This window comes from Nyctereutes procyonoides, unplaced genomic scaffold (assembly GCF_905146905.1).
Source record: "Nyctereutes procyonoides isolate TBG_1078 unplaced genomic scaffold, NYPRO_anot_genome, whole genome shotgun sequence".
In the NCBI taxonomy this organism is placed as follows: domain Eukaryota; kingdom Metazoa; phylum Chordata; class Mammalia; order Carnivora; family Canidae; genus Nyctereutes; species Nyctereutes procyonoides.
The window spans coordinates 55,933,264-55,949,080 of record NW_026575133.1 but is presented as its reverse complement, the minus strand read 5'-3'; the positions used below and the strand labels follow the sequence as shown (position 1 = coordinate 55,949,080).

At 44.7% G+C, this 15,817-nt stretch overlaps 1 protein-coding gene across 5 annotated transcripts in view; it reads left to right on the top strand.

Moving 5' to 3' along the window:
• ZNF395 (zinc finger protein 395) overlaps window positions 1–15,817 on the top strand; it is a 60,144-nt gene that overhangs the window by 29,534 nt on the left and 14,793 nt on the right. For 3 of the 5 annotated variants that reach the window (XM_055299882.1, XM_055299879.1, XM_055299880.1), the window contains exon 2: window positions 14,657–14,903. In XM_055299882.1, the coding sequence (XP_055155857.1) occupies window positions 14,670–14,903 (234 nt within the window). In that variant the 5' untranslated portion in view covers window positions 14,657–14,669. Of the gene's footprint in view, window positions 1–1,989; window positions 2,013–10,592; window positions 10,729–14,656; window positions 14,904–15,817 lie in introns of those variants that run through there. The other 2 variants (XM_055299883.1, XM_055299881.1) reach the window with 2 other exon arrangements.

Sequence of the window (15,817 nt, the reverse complement as noted above, 5' to 3'; positions counted from 1 at the left end):
AGATGACACGGTTTGTCCATCTGTCTTTTGGCCTTTGTGACCACATAGTAGGATAGCCTCATCTACAGTGACATCAAGGTCCTTTTATGGGGTTTGGACTGTTGCTCCAGAGCTTGATGGTCTTGATTTTTTGTTTTTTAAGATTTTATTTATTTATTTAAAGTACAAGCAGGGGGAGAGGGAGAAGCAGACTCCCTACTGAGCAGGGAGCCTGATGTGGGGCTCCATCCCAGGACCCTGGGATCATGACCCAAACCAAAGGCAGAAGAAGCTCAACCAACTGAGCTGCCCCAGCGCCCCGGTTTTGATTTTTTTTTCTTTAAATATTTTACATTGCCCTGTCATTGTTAAAATTTACTGGCTGATTTTCCTCATATTTGTTCAGTTTCCCTTGTAATCTTCTCATAAGTTTGAGTCATCACTACCCAGAGTTTTGTATCTTTTTTTCTTTTTTCTCCTCCTCCCTCGTCCCCCGCCTTTCCCTCCTTCTCCTTCTCCCCTCCTCCTCCTTCTCTTCCTTCTCCTTTTCCTCCTCCTCCTTCGCTATCATTTATCAGCTACTCTCCGAGAAATGGATGATGCTTAGTACTTGAGGTGCATTTTTTCATTTTTCCCAAGACTTCTCTGTCAGACCCAGGGAATCAGAATCTCTAGGAAGAGGAGCTCGGGGACACTTTAAAACCAAGACACCGTTGAAAGGGAAAAAGCTGCATTGCTTTCTCCAAGCCCCAAATTATCCTTTGAGCAGGAGCGAATATTTCCCTCATTTTATAGGTGAGGAAGCTGAGGCACAGAGAGATGAGGTGACCTGCCTGAAGTTGCACATTAGGAAATTAGAGTTCATTTGCAACCTTGACTCTTTCACTGTGCATTCTCTTTGGGGTATTTATAAAAGTGTTAAATCAGAATAATTTTAGTCCTGACCCTGGGGTGAGTCCCATGCTTGATACTTTGCTCTCAGAATGCCCATTTCATTTCCTCTTCCGTGCCCCAACCACCGCTACCACATTAACCTCTCGGTGACCTGAGTTTTTACTAACAAGGAGCCTGTAAGAGGTCATTTAGTCTAGCTTCTTCCTCCTCTTCCTTGATGCATAGATTTCCTGCATAATATAGTAGAAAGAGCATAGCTCTTGGAATCAGACCTATCTGAGCTAACATCTCAGTTCCATCACTTTCTGGCTCTGTGGCCTCGGGCATATGATTCAGCCTCTCTGAGTCTCAGTGTCCTCATCTGTAAAACAGGGAAGACGACGGTCTGGGGAAGATGATGGTCCTTCTCTCATGGGATTATTGTGAGGGATGAAAGGTGTTACAGTACACAAAATGCTTAGCCAGTGACTGGCACGTATGTCTTTGCCAAATAATGGCTACTGGAACATTCCTTAAGGAACATCAGTCTTTGAAAGGCTGTTTCTTTACAGAGAAGATCTGTTTTTCTCTTGCTATTTTACTCTGGAACAGTTCTAATGAAGTAGTTAGATGCAGTTTTGTTGCTTGTGCACATGGCAGTGTCTTTTCCCTCTAAAAAGGTTCTAGTCCTCTTTTGGCCCTGAACTAAGTATAGTCCACCTGCCAACCAGATACGGGGGTGGGTGGCCTCCTTGATTGTCCTTGAGGCAGGCAGGAGCTCACCAGTGCCGTGTAACCACGGCCTGTGTGTCTTGGCTTCCTGAGCGCTGATTTCATCCTTCACTTCTCTCAAAACTCAGGGGCGTGAGCCATCTGGTCTCTGTGATTGATCCACATTTATTTTGTCACTTTGGCTTAGAACATGCTTACCAGTGAGCACTCTCTGCCCAATGCCATTAGCCTGTCCATTTCAGGGAAAACATTCAAGAGTGGATACCCCAATATCCTGAGCCAAGACTGGGGGTGACCACTCATTCAGCCAGTTTCTCCATCTCTGTTTTGTCTTTGAACTCAGCCTCGGCCCTGCAGTTGTGAGGCCATGAGGATTCCTGAAACAGCCTTCTCCAGAGAAAGATACTTCCTTAGAGGTTGTGCTTTGGGTAAGCCCCCACCTCCCCCACCGTGTTCATTTTTCACTCTATTTGAACAGTCTTCCTTTATGGTGTCTATTGTCTCTTCACTTAGGCTGAATTTCTGTTTTCTGGGGAAATGTGTCTGTCTTCTTTACCCTTTAGTCACCCAGCAGATTTTTTTTTTCTAGGCTCATACTTTATTTCGGCTTAATTAACTTATGTCAAACACTTAAAATTTTAACATGCACACTCATTTAACTTTATGAGCTTAATCCTGAAAACCATCCTTTTATCAGGCTTCAGTGTCAGAGTGCTGGATGTTCTTTGCATTTTCCTGAAAGAAGCAAATTCTGATTTATTCATCTAATTATACAGCATAAATATATCAATGTGGCTCTGGAGCATATTAAGTGCTTTTATAAACAAGTGCTGGATGTGTGATCCAGGTGGGAGCTCAGTTTGGCCTAACGTTCTTTACAGGCAGGGTCTGAAGCTTAGGCTTCTTAATTATTCTGTTCAGTTCCTAGGTGAGAGTCTGGCACACGTGTTGAATATCAGCAGGTTTTTAAAAGTGCTGGTGTTTTGGTTCTGGGGTGCCCACTTCCCTGAGTTTCTGGTGAGTGGGTGCCAATTTGTTTCCCGTGTGGGTCTGCACTGCTGTGGGCCTGATCTGGATCTAGGACAGCTGGAATCTGAGACTGAGTGTCTGCGGGTGGGGTTACAGATTGGGAGGCAGTCACTGGAGGTTGCTCAGAGAGGCTGGTCAGATTCCGCCTCAGGGAGCTTTGGCAGCAGGCCTTGAACCATCCTGGGCAGGGCACCAAGAGTGAGATTTTGGCTTGGGGGAGCAGAGCACGATTTGGACCTGTGTGTGAGCAGGGGCCAGGTCATGTGGGAGACAGGCAGTGGCCCCTGGGTCTTGACTTTGTACTGCAGGGGCAAAGCTGTCTGGCTTGGCATTGAACTCTAAGCACTGATCCCTGGGGCTGATTCAGTGTGGCCAACAGGCCTCCAGATGGAATATGCTGGACTTCTCAGTTCCCCTAATCCTACTGAGATCAGTTTTGTTGCAATTTCCATTCATTACTGCCTCACCCTTGGTCTGCTTTTTGATTTCCTTCGGTAGTAGTATTACTGGTTTTGTTTGAATATCCTTTGCTAACTGCAGTTCCCAGATGCCAGCATGACAGTGGCTACTGAGCCTTTGGAGTGGCCCGTTGTGTTACTTAGCTCTCCAGCACTGGTCTAGAGTATCAGAGTCAGGGAAGGAAACACATCTGTTGAGTTCCTTCTAGATGCTGGATACATTTCTCATTTTTCACAGGTAAGGTAGGACATTGAGGCTCCAGTCACACAGGTGGAGGTGACTGGCTCCCATCCCTATCCCCGTCCATTCTTTCCCTAGAGAAGTGCCCTCTACAGTGAGTGTAGTGGCTGTGCTTTGGCTTAGCTTCACCTGCACAGGCTGGCTGTCCACTTTGATGAGCCAGGGTCAGCCCCCTCAGCATTGCCCAGCCTTTCCCCCATCTCAGCCATGGTATTCCTGGGGGATTGGAAGCATTCCCATTGGTATTGAAGGAATACTCCTCTCTCAGAGCAGAGTCTCCTAGGAGGAGATGATAGAGCGACAGGGTGAGGGGCTCCCCCCCATCTGGCAACAGAAAACATGTATAGTTAATTGGGGAGTAGGAATAAAGGGCAAAGTTGGATTAAGAGTTGGTCTGTGGAAGCCTGGCACTCCCACTTCTGGCCAGGGGGTAAGATCTATAGCCACTGGCCAGTCAGCCACTCTGGTCTTAGAACAAATTCTGGTGTCCAGCTCCAATTTAAAGATTTAAATGCTTCCAGCCACTAGAATATTTTGTCATGCCAACATCATATGCTTCTCGTGATTTATAATTTCCAAAATTGCAGTTTACTTCCCATTAGCTTAGATTTTAGACTAGTGCCTCCCAGATGACCCTTGGATTCCTGAGGGGTAGTTGGGTTGCACTCTGGTCCCTTTCCTCACCTATTTATCTTTCTTGGTTAGGTGTCTCTCAGTTGGCCAGTCTTGTGTACATGTGCATGGCTTATCTTTAATTTGGGGTCTCACACTCCTGACCTGCCCCCCAGACCAGGTGGCACTTTTCTTGAGCACTCAAAGCCCTGTGTGCCCTGATTATCCACCACAGGAAAGGGCTGCTGCCCTTTTATTACCTGCTGATTCCAGCCAGGCAAGTCGGCAGGTGGCTCCCACCCTCCTTACAAGCCTCACTGTCTGTTTATTTAGCATTGTCAATAAATGTAATAGTTATTTTTTCCAGTTTTATTGAGAAGCACTTGACATATTTCACTGCATAAGTTTAAAGCATACAGCATGATGGGTTGGTTTACATGTTTTGTGAAATGATTATCACAACAGATTCAGCTAACATCTATCTTCTCATACAGATTCAATAAAAAGAAAAGAAGGGAGAGAAGTGTTCTTGTGATGCGTACTCTCAGGATTTATTCTCTTAACACCTTTGCTATAGATCACACAGCAGTGGCAGCTCTAGTCAGCATGTTGGGCATCACATCCCTAGTACTTAGTTATCTTATCACTGGAAGTTTGTGTCTTTTGGCCACCTTCCTTTGATTCCCTGCTCTGCCATCCCCCTGCCTCTGCTAACCACAGGTCTGATCTCTTTTTCTATGAGTTTTTGTTTACTTGTTTGTTTGTTTTGCTTTTGTTTTTTTAGAGTCCACATGTAAGTGAGATCGTACAGTATTTGTCTTTGACTTATTTCACTTAGCAAAATGCCTTCAGGGCCTATCCATGTCGTTGTAAATGGTGGGATTTCCTCATGTTTCATGACTGAATAATATTCCATAGTATATACATACGTCATCTTTATTCACTCACCCATGGACACTTTGGTTATTTCCATGTCTTAGCTATTATAAATGTTGCTGTGATCATGAGGATGGAGATATCTATTTGAGTTCATGTTTTCTTTACTTTTGATTAAGATCCTAGAAGTGGAATTCCTGGATCATAAGGTAGTTCTGTTTTTAATTTTTTTTTTTTTTTAAAGATTTTATTTATTTATTCCTGAGAGAGAGAGGGGCAGAGACACAGGTAGAGGGAGAAGCAGGCTCCATGCACCGGGAGCCCGACGTGGGATTCGATCCCGGGTCTCCAGGATCGCGCCCTGGGCCGAAGGCAGGCGCCAAACCGCTGCGCCACCCAGGGATCCCCTGTTTTTAATTTTTGAGGATTCTCCATACTGTTTTCTACAGCGGCTGCACCAGCTTACATTCCCACCAACAGAGTATGAGGGCTCCCTTTGCTCTCCATCTTTATCAGCATTTGTCCTCTTGTCTTTTTGATGATGGCTCTTCTGACAGATGTGAGGTGATCTCCTCGTGCTTTAGCTTTGCGTTTCCCTGATGATGAGTGACATTGAGCATCTCTCCATGTACCCATTGGCCTCTTCTTATATCTTCTTTGGAGAAATGTCTATTCAGATCCTTTGCTCATTTTTAATTGGGTAATTTGAGGATTTTGCTTGTTTGCAATTGAGTTGTATGAGTTCTTTATATGTTTTGGATATTAAGGCCTTATCAGATACATGGTTTGCAAATATATTTTTCACTATTCTGTAGGTTGTCTTTAGGGAATGTGATTGATTATTCATTCAAATAGCTGTTGAATTCCAAATTGTTTCTACTTTAACCACTTAATGAAAAAAAATATATAGAGAGTACATTTTTCTGCCTTCCTAAGGGTGAACATCAGAGAGACTTTTTTTTTTTTGGTCTTGGGATTGCCACCTTGGGCATCATTACTGTACAGACTTCTCTTTCTGGCACGTGCAGTACTCAGGGCCTTATGCTAATGGATTGTTAGGCTTTTTAAATTCTCACCTCCATGTTTTCTATTTTTGGGGGTGGTTCTTTTGTTGCTAGCTTTGTGCTTTTTGTTACTGTGAGTGCTTCTAATAGATCCCTTTCTCACAGTGAAACTCACACTTTCTTCCTCACAGTCCTCTGAGGATCAGACAAGGTGGTGGGAAGGAGGGGACTGTGAACTCCAGAGCTCTCCATCCTGAGCCCCTGTCCTGCTGCTGCTAGGTCTCCACTTGTGGAGAAGACAGAATGAGACCAGAGAGGATCCAGGAAATCTGCAAATGCCACAGCTTGTTAGCGTGGACCAATAAATGACCTTGAGGAACCTCAGTTTTCTGAGTTGTGAAATGGGGATTATGTTGTCCCTCCATATTTTCTATTTTCTTGAGTTGCCAGGAGATTGTGAGGAAAAGGAAGTCCCCAGATGTGTGTATTATGGTGAGTGTAAACCCAAGTGCCATTCAAACAGCCCTCGGTGGTTTGAGTTAATGAGCAGGCCTCTCTTGTATGCTTACCTTAAAAACTGCTGGAGAGAACTGTTAGTTCTCTGGGCTCGTTCTCCAGGAGATCCTCAGCTCTAGGTTTCCTCCCTCCCACTGGGCTCTGGGTGAAATGCCGAGTCAGCAATCACTCATCTCCCCACCTCCTTCTGGAACGCTCACATAGTTTTAGCACAGTGCAGATCAGGTTTAACCACAGTGCACACACACACACGTACACATGTGTGTGTGTGCTCTCCCTTCCCCCGTGCATGTGCAAAAACAGTGCTACATAAACTCTCTACCTCACACAGCACATTTGCAAGCATGTTTTTACTTATGCCTGCTGCCTTTTATAGAATTCTCTGCCTGTTTTCAAGAAAACACTACAGTCTTAGAACTGAGTTTAAACACTAAAACTCTTGCTTTGCTTTTGATAACCTATCTTCATTTTAGGGCAAGCAGCAGATATTATTTCCTTTTTTTATATTATTTCTTATAACACATTATCTCTGGAATCTGGGGCTCTCCTCACCCATAAGAATATCATCCATTTAAAATCCTACATCTAAAAGAAAAATCATCAATCTGATGGGATGAGCAAGATTTGGTCTGTGCTCAAAGGGCTTACAGTCTAAGGAGGTGCAGTCCTACTGGCACTAGTAGAAATAGTTATAGATTACTGAGCCTAGCCACTAGCCTCAGAATTGTCTTGTTTAATACAGAGTGGTGTATGCAGGATAGAGCAATGAACAAAGGGCACCGCGGTGGTTTTGAAAGCAACTGGGGAGCTAGGTGTGAAGGAAGGGGAAGTGCACTTGTTCCTGGGCAGAACTGTGAAAACAGCTTTCCTTCCCTGCTGGCAGCGCAAACAGAATGATCTCTTTTACTTGACTGAATGATGGCTGTGCCATCAGACCCACAAAAGTGTTTGTTGACCAGGGTCATTTTTTATTTGCTGGAGAAAATTCAGTGTAACCAGATCAGATGACCTATTTCTATGGCCCATCTGCTGGAATATGAAAATAGGACTGCTATTTGGGACCTTTATTTTTTCCTTCCATTATTCTATTACATCTATTACTCACAATAATGGGAAGGCTGGGTACTCACTTATAGGGGATGCTGTGGAGAGGATGCCAGCCCTGGATGGGAGATGGGCACCCTTTAAGGTCCCTGTCAATCTTGATCATCTGTAATTTAAATTTTGCTGGTAGTCTAAACCATTATACACTGATGCAGTGTAGTCCAGCTTCTAAAAACCTACAGAAAAGGATGATAATTACAAAGCCCTGAGAATCCAAATAGTCATTTTTCGAATAGCTGACTTAGAAATGTTGGTATCAAATCAATCACTAATATGCTCAGTGCTGTATATCTTCAGCTTGAACTGTGAAAATCTAAAATGCACACCATACATTTTGAGATGGCATAATAGGGCCTGATAAATGACTGAAGGGGTCTGAAAGTTTTAGCTTAGGCCCTTGGCCACTCTTGGAAGGGTTTCTATCAAAAGCCAGGCTGGGCAGAGTCTTATGGGAAGAAAGGTCAATGTATGCCCAGTGAAGTGAATATTTTTAAACTTTTTCTGGAGCAGGTATCCCAGAAAAAAAATAAAGCTTGAGCACTGCCAGGTAGCATTTGGGTGGTGATAACATATGGGTATGGCCACTTGCTTCTGCCAAGGTTCAAATGGTGACCTGCGAACTAAGAGGACCACAGGCATATTTGCATATAATCATAAGCACGCTGTAAATGCACATGGAATCTCTCAACAGAGATTATCCCTGGCCAAACATTGCTGGAAAATGAATTGTTTGGGAATCCTATACCCCAATGGGTTTTGCTGTAAAATAGTAGATATGGTTTGCTACAGTATTTTGGCCTTTGGATGAGCTTAGAAAATCACCCTGAAGGACAATTTTAAGTTAAAACTTTATAGATTTAAAAGAAAAAATATTAGCTTTCTGATAAGAGATTAAGAATACTATGCAAAATATTAGCCAAAGAACTAAAAACTCAAACTGTCATTCTGTGCAGTAGTCAGCTGGTGGAGGTCATAAAATAGAAAACTGAGGTTTAGTAGAGGGCCTGAAACTCTTGGTAGAGGGTTGGTGTCCCTTGCCATGATCCATAATTATTCATTAGAGAGGTAGCAGGCACCCAGGATTTAGCAAATGGCAGTCTTATTCCAAACTCCACTCTCCTTCAACAACAGCACCCCCCTACCCCCCAAGAAATCCCATTGGATGTGTGTTGAATCACATTGACTTATGACCTGCATCCTGGAAGTGCCACTAGGTGATGTCATGGCTTGCTGCAGTGTCCTTGGGTGGTAGGAGAGAGCAGCCATTGTGCGTGAGCATGTGCACACACACGTACGTGTGCTGAGACAGGTGGTTGTCCAGCAACAGTCACATGTCAAATACCAATTTGCAACTCAGAACCACAGAAAGAATTTGTTTTCCTATTCTATCTGTTCCAGTTATTTAACTGATGGCAGATGTCCTCATTAAGGGCTATTAGTACATCAGACTATATTTGCTGAGGTTAACCCCTTTCGGACGTTGACCAAAATACAAGGGTAGCTACCCTACCTATTAGTGACAACAGCAAGGGTGAGAAACACAAGAAGGCTCAGGATCCCCTTAAAACTGTCCGTCTGCTGGGAAGGCTTTTTTAGCATACGTTTATGCTTCAGTCAAGGAATTCTGTAAGTAACTTCATAAAGTGGGATTGGGTTACAGGCTGAAACACTGTTATTGTTACCCTGAAATAGAGGTTCCTTGATTTCTTTTTGCTTCACTAGAACCCTATAGATAATAGGGTAGGGCTGTTTATATGCACCACTGATAGCTCCTGAGAAAGAAACCAAACAGGGAATGAATAGAAGTAGAGATGAGGAAAGAAGGGTTTGAAGGAGGCTATAGTTAGATTAATAGAAGCAACGTAGGAGGGAGGGTGGGACCCCTACTCCTCGTGTGAGACCCCCTACCCCTCGTGTAATGTAACGGGTGATCCTGGCGAGTCATTCTAGGTCCAGAGTTACCCTGGCTCCTTCACCCACCTGTATGATGGACCTCTGGAGGCACTACCGTTCATTTCTGGATCCCCAAAGGCCTCTGTGGTTTATGTTGTGCATAAAGCCATGCCCATAAAATAATGAGTATACTGATGAACACAAGAGAGGCATTGATTCGCTGCTGGCCTTGCTGCCCAGTCTATATTTAGCCTCGATTTGTATTCTTCACTTCCATGCTCTCAATCCCTAGTATAAACTTGGCTAAAATTTTCCTTAACTTTTGGGACTGTCATGTTATCTCTGTGCCCTCTGAGAGGGCAGTATGTGTGTAAAGGTCTTCCCGAACCACTAAATGATTAACAGTGCCTTCGACTGTTTAACAGGGTCACACTAAAGCATTGACCTTTATTTTGTAGGTAGGAGGCCAAGTGGTGAAACAATTTTCAAGGAAAGAAAGTGCACTAGGAAATGGAAAAGAGAGACTTGTAGGATTGGGAGCTAGTTTTTTTTTTCTATTGGGGTTCATTCATATAGGAAAAAAAATACCATGTAGAAAAAAAACAGCTTAACTGTTATATTTTGAGAGATTACACACCTACTAGAAACCCCCCACCCTGAGCACTGGTTCCTATTTGTGTAGCCTCTGCAAGCTAGCCTTACCGGGGCTCAGTTTCCTCATCAGAAATAGAAGAGTTTTGATCTCAAGTCATTTCTGAGGATTTAACTAAGTACAGTCTGTGAAAGCTAGTGCCTGTTTGCTACTTAATAAAGGCAGTTTCCCTTTCTTGTTTCTCTTCTGCTTTTAAAAATTAAAATGTGGGCATTCTATAAATAAATCAAATAATAAAATGCATTTCAGTGGAATTGGGCCAGTTAAAGGAGAAAGGCCAGAGAATGAAAGCAGATGCACATGGGGACGAGCTGGGAGTGGACAGGTTCACCAACTTTGCAGGCTTTGGAAGGCGTGGGATTCACAAACCAAGGGAAAAGTTTAATCTTTAAGTTTAAAAAGAAAAAGTCTCACAAAAACATCATCAGAGTCTGTCAGCCAAATATTTCAGGCCCCATCTGAAGCCTGGAAGCCCAGGAATTTTGGAAATACTATCCTTTCTTCATTTCAGTGGTAGAAACCTCAGACTTCCTGCTGTGGAAAGTGGGGGTGGCCAGTGTGTGTGTGTGTGTGTGTGTGTGTTTTTTTTTTTTGGTCAAGGAAAGGGTTGTGTTTTTCACCCCTCCCCCTGGATGGGTGCTGCCATCTGATGTCTGCAAGTGGCACTGCGGCTTCGCCTCTAGCTCTTAGGAACCCATTGAAATTAACCTGAACGTCGAGAGAGGTTCTTGTTTCAGGCTGGAGGCTTCAAAGATGAAGGTAGGCGACTGAGTTTCTAAAACCCAGTTAGCTTCGATATACTTTTTTTTTTTTTTGTAGTGGTAAAGAATTTACTGCTTACGTGTTTCTTCCTTTTTAGTGTTAAGCTTCCTAATAGTGTTACTGAATGTAAAGTCACCAGACAGCTAAACAGGAACTCCATAGGATGCTGTGGCTCTGACCTTTTCTTATCTGTTCTTTGCTTTCTAGGGAAATCATGGTGAGGATACCATGCTATCTGATTCTGATACCATGCTATCTGAAGCTTGGAGTAAAAAGCATTTCTAAAAACAAGACGAGCACTTTTTCTCAGTATTTGCAACTTTAAAGATTTTGCTTATTTATTTGGAGCATGAGTTGGGGGAGGGGCAGAGGGAAAGAGAGAATCTGAAGCAGATTCTGTGCTCCATCCCACGACCCTGAGCTTATGACCAGAGCCAAAACCAAGAGTCGGTTGTTCAACCGACTGAGCCCCCCAGGTGCCGCTCAGTATTTGCAACTTTATTATTATCTTTTAAACTTATTTTTTCCATTCATGTTTTGCTACCGTAGAAATGTTTGCTTAGCATAATTTGCTGGAATGGTTGGAAAGAGGCCAGGATTGAGAGATGTGGAAATAGCATGGGACTAGACAAAGCCCCAAGGCACTTTGAGACAAGGGTAAAAAGTAGAGGAGGTTTTTGGAATGGTTCAAAGCAAGCCTGAATTCTTTGCTGTGGTGATAGTTTTCTTCTGGTGTGAGTGTGGCCTGGGGAAAAGAGATGAGACGGAGGAGAAATGTCAATGAAACAGTCTCTAGCAATGCCAAGCCTAATAGTCAGGGGTGGAGTGAGCCTGATGGGGCATTTCAGGTGTAGCAATAGCATTGGTGTAGAGGTCCATGAAAATCCTTATAGTTTATATTTACCACAGCCCTGGGGAATGTGCTTTGCACATATCAATTCCTCAACTAAATATTAACTGAATAAATGAGTAGGAGGGAACAGAGGACCTGGAACAGTAGAGATTAGGAATGTGCTGGAGAGACCCAGAGGAAATGAACTCCAGGATGGCTGAAGAATCATGAGTGCTGTAGAGAAAGACGGCAACCTGAGTTTGTAAAGTGCTGCGTCTGATTCTTCCTCTTCTTTCAGGGGACACAGCTCTGAGAACCCCCTGGTAGGCACCTGCCCCTTGAGCCCTGTGCAAGAGCAAAGGGACTATAAAGGTCTGTCATGTTGTTAGGTGACCAATGGAAGTCAGTTCTCAGGAGTTGGAGAAAAGGACAGCTCTTAGGCTGGGGAAACCAAGGAGGAGGGTGTGGTTGGGAGTTGTAAGCACAAAGCTTACCCTTTCGGAATTGGACAATACCTTATGAAGCCAGTTCATGACATAGGTGCTAGAGATGGAGGTTTGGAATCAAAGCAGGTGAGGAATGGGGAAGTAGAGGCTGCAGGTCATGGGTCCTAGGCAATGCATATTTGGAAAAAGGAGGGGGAGCATGGTGCATGGTGTACTCTTAAGAAATACAGACTTTGAAGCCAGCAGGTCTTGGGATCCCTGACTTGGCCTTTCACCAGCTTTGACCTCAGTTGAGTCTCAATCTCTCTGAGCCTTCGTGTTTTTCTTTTGAGAGCGGAGCAAGGAGGATGCTAATGGTACCTGTGGAAAAAAAGAGAATGCCATGACAGCACTTAGAATAGGGTCTCGCACATAGGAAATGCTCTCAAGCATTAGGTATGAATGTAATGTCTATGTATGTATGAGAGGTGTTTGGAGGTGAGCTGTCCAAATGACCTGGGGGTTAGAACTTGTTACCTAATGGGGGAAAAAAAGGACCATTCATCTTTTTTAAGAATATGAGAGTTAAGTCTATTACAGAATTATTGTAGAAATCTGTGTGCAGAATGTTCATTTCTCTGAATCTGGAAGCAGAGTGGACTTCATTATAACAATGCTACTTTGTATTTCTGTCATGCTTAGCAGGTTGGGAAGAGCTGCTACAGGAATGTTTTCATTTGCTCCTTCAAGATATTGGTGAGGGGAGTGTTGGTGGTGTCATTTGTAGATGAGGAAACAGACTGAGTGGGTACGGCCCTTTTGGCCTGAGGGTGCATCTGTGTTTTCCCTGCATCTCTTTTAGCAGGGAGGCTGTAGGTCAGGGGAAGGATTTCCCAAGAGCCAACTGGTTCAGATCACCGAGGTATCTGGAAAATAGAGTTCTTGTTTTCTGGAATGATGTAGGTGCATGAAGGTCAAGGAGTGGTCCAAAGAACTCCTGAGGGCCCCACACAGCCCTGGGGCTCACCGAGTGCCACGGTGGTCAGAACCCCTCCTCTCAGGAGGATTTTGACATGATGTCTGATGTAGGGAAACATCAGAGCAAAGTTTCTAGTTCCAGCCTCCTCCCTAGCTTCCTCTTCCCTACGATGTGGAAGGCAGGTGCTCCCCAGTTCTCTGCTTTCTGCAGTATGATAAATGGGGGTACAGGGATGCCCCCAGAGTATCCTGAGATGACATGTGCCATTTTTCACAGCAGCTAGTGTTCATCATGGGATGAATGTGCCAAGGCCTGGAATAGTCTTCCTTGGTCCTTTACAGGGCTGTGGTCCTATGGTCCTATGGTCACCCTTTATGTGTTAGTAGCCTGACACCAGGTGCTATTGGAGAGAGTGTGTTGGCCACTCTGATTCACGGAGGGGACCTGGATTTGGAGTTGGGAAACCAGATCTCCTTCAGGGCCTGGCACCTACCAGGTTTAATGCTGCAAACAAGTCACTTAAGCTCTCAGCATTAATTTCTTCAAGTGTAGAATGAGGAGAGGAGAGTTAGCTACTCATTTCTGTGGCTCTTTGCAACTGAATCCAGCTAAGCCAGAGAATGTGCAAGTCTCTGACAAACGTCCTCACACTCTGACTTAGTGATGTCCTATATGGGAAGTTGACCTAAGGAAGCATCCTTGGTATGTGTGTGCAGAGGGTTGAGCTCAGAGGATGCTCCCTGCAGGCAGAGCAGATTAAACAGCACCACGCGGGATAGAGCCCTCAGGTACAATAATAAAGGATTTGTTAAGTTAGCAATAATGCATCTGCCTAAGAAAATACCGTGTGGTTTCTAAAAGTGTTTACTCATTTATTTTTTATTATTTATTTTTTAAAAAGATTTTATTAATTCATGAGAGAGAGACACACACACACAGAGGGAGAGAGAGAGAGAGAGGCAGAGACACAGGCAGAGGGAGAAGCAGGCTCCATGCAGGGAGCCCGATGCAGGACTTGATCCTGGGACTGCAGGATCACATCCTGGGCCGAAGGCAGGTGCCAAACCGAGCCACCCAGGTGTCCCTAAAACTGTGTTTATTGAATAACATTTAGTGTTATAGTAAAACCTATAGGGATCCCTGGGTGGCGCAGCGGTTTGGCGCCTGCCTTTGGCCCGGGGCGCGATCCTGGAGACCCGGGATCGAATCCCACGTCGGGCTCCCGGTGCATGGAGCCTGCTTCTCCCTCTGCCTGTGTCTCTGCCTCTCTCTCTCTGTGACTATCATAAATAAATAAAAATTAAAAAAAATTATAAAAAAAAACCTATAGAAGCTATTAAGTGAGAATTCAGTTTACCTAACCATGATCCCATTTCTGTAGAGATAAAGTATATCAACATATATATTGAAGAAAGCATGGAATGTTATATAGGTATTGGGTACCTCTGGGAGGCAGCATCTTGAGTGATTCGTTTTTTTCTTTGTGCTTATCAGTATTTTCTAAGTATCCTACTGGGGATGGGTGTTACTTTTGTAAAAGGAAAAGAAATTGTAGAAGTTACTTTAAAATGTTTCACCTACTTTAACGGATACTTACAGACTTCTGCTGCATGTAGGGTGTTGTACTAAAGGCTTCCAAATTCCTCCAGATAATGGATAAAGGACTCCCTGTCCCCTTTGCCTCCTCAGGAAAGGCAGCAGCATGGCCAGTGTGCTGTCCCGGCGCCTTGGCAAGCGGTCCCTCCTGGGAGCCCGGGTGTTGGGGCCCCCCGGGGCTGCCCCACCCTCAGAGCCTCAGACTGAGCTGCTGGAAGGGGCGGCTCCCCAGTCCTTCCTCGCCTCTAAGGACATTTCCTGCCAGGAGCAGCCCAAGGAAATCCTCAAGGCTCCTGGTACCTCAGGCCTCCAGCAAGTGATCTTTCAGCCTGGGCAGAAGGTAGGTTGATCCCCTGGTAGATAGGTGTCTGATCTCCCCTGACTTGGGGCTGGCAGGCCAGCAGCACCCTGAGTGCCCGGCCAGAAACTCTGTGGGTACCAGTTTGTACATAGACCTTGTAGCCCTGTGGGCCCTTGGGCAGCCCTGTGGGCCCTTGGGCAGCAGGCATCCCTAGAGAATGAGCCATCATTAGCAGACCCAGGGCTCCTCCATGACAGCGCTGTCTGGCCTCTGTTATTCTGGACTTAGGCCTACTCAAAGCCTCAGTTCAGAGCACGGCAAGAGCTCAGTTTCTCCATCTGCCTCAGTTTCCAACTTGACAAAACAAGACTCTTAGGCTTGTAAGAGACAGATAATATTGCACCTTTGAATTGCCTTTAGACACTTTCTTTTTTAAAAATTTTACTTATTTATTCATGAGAGACACAGAGAGAGGCAGAGGCACAGGCAGAGGGAGAAGCAGGCTCCCTTTGGGGAGCCCATTGTGGGACTCGATTGTAGGACCCTGGGATCATGACCTGAGCCAAAGGCAGACACTCAACTACTGAGCCACCCAGGTGCCTTTTTCCTTTAGACATTTTCAAGAGGCAAAGGTGTTGGTTTAGTCAGAGTGACATTTGGATTTCCTTTTTTAGTGTTCCCTCCCCTTGTGGCAGAGCCCAGTCATCATCTGTACCTGATATAACCACTAGGTCCAAGTGCATTGCCTTCTCGAGGGCCCATAAATAGAGACTCTACCTTCTGTCTCCTGCCAAGGCCTGTGTTGTCCAGGCCTCTCTTCCCATAATGTAAGGTGACCTGCCAACTGCTAGGCACCCCTTGAGAGAGGTCTACCTCTCCACTGCCACTATCTTGTCTCCAGGTAGACTTAGAATTCCCTGAAGGGAAAAATGCAGGGCTGATCAGTTCCAGGT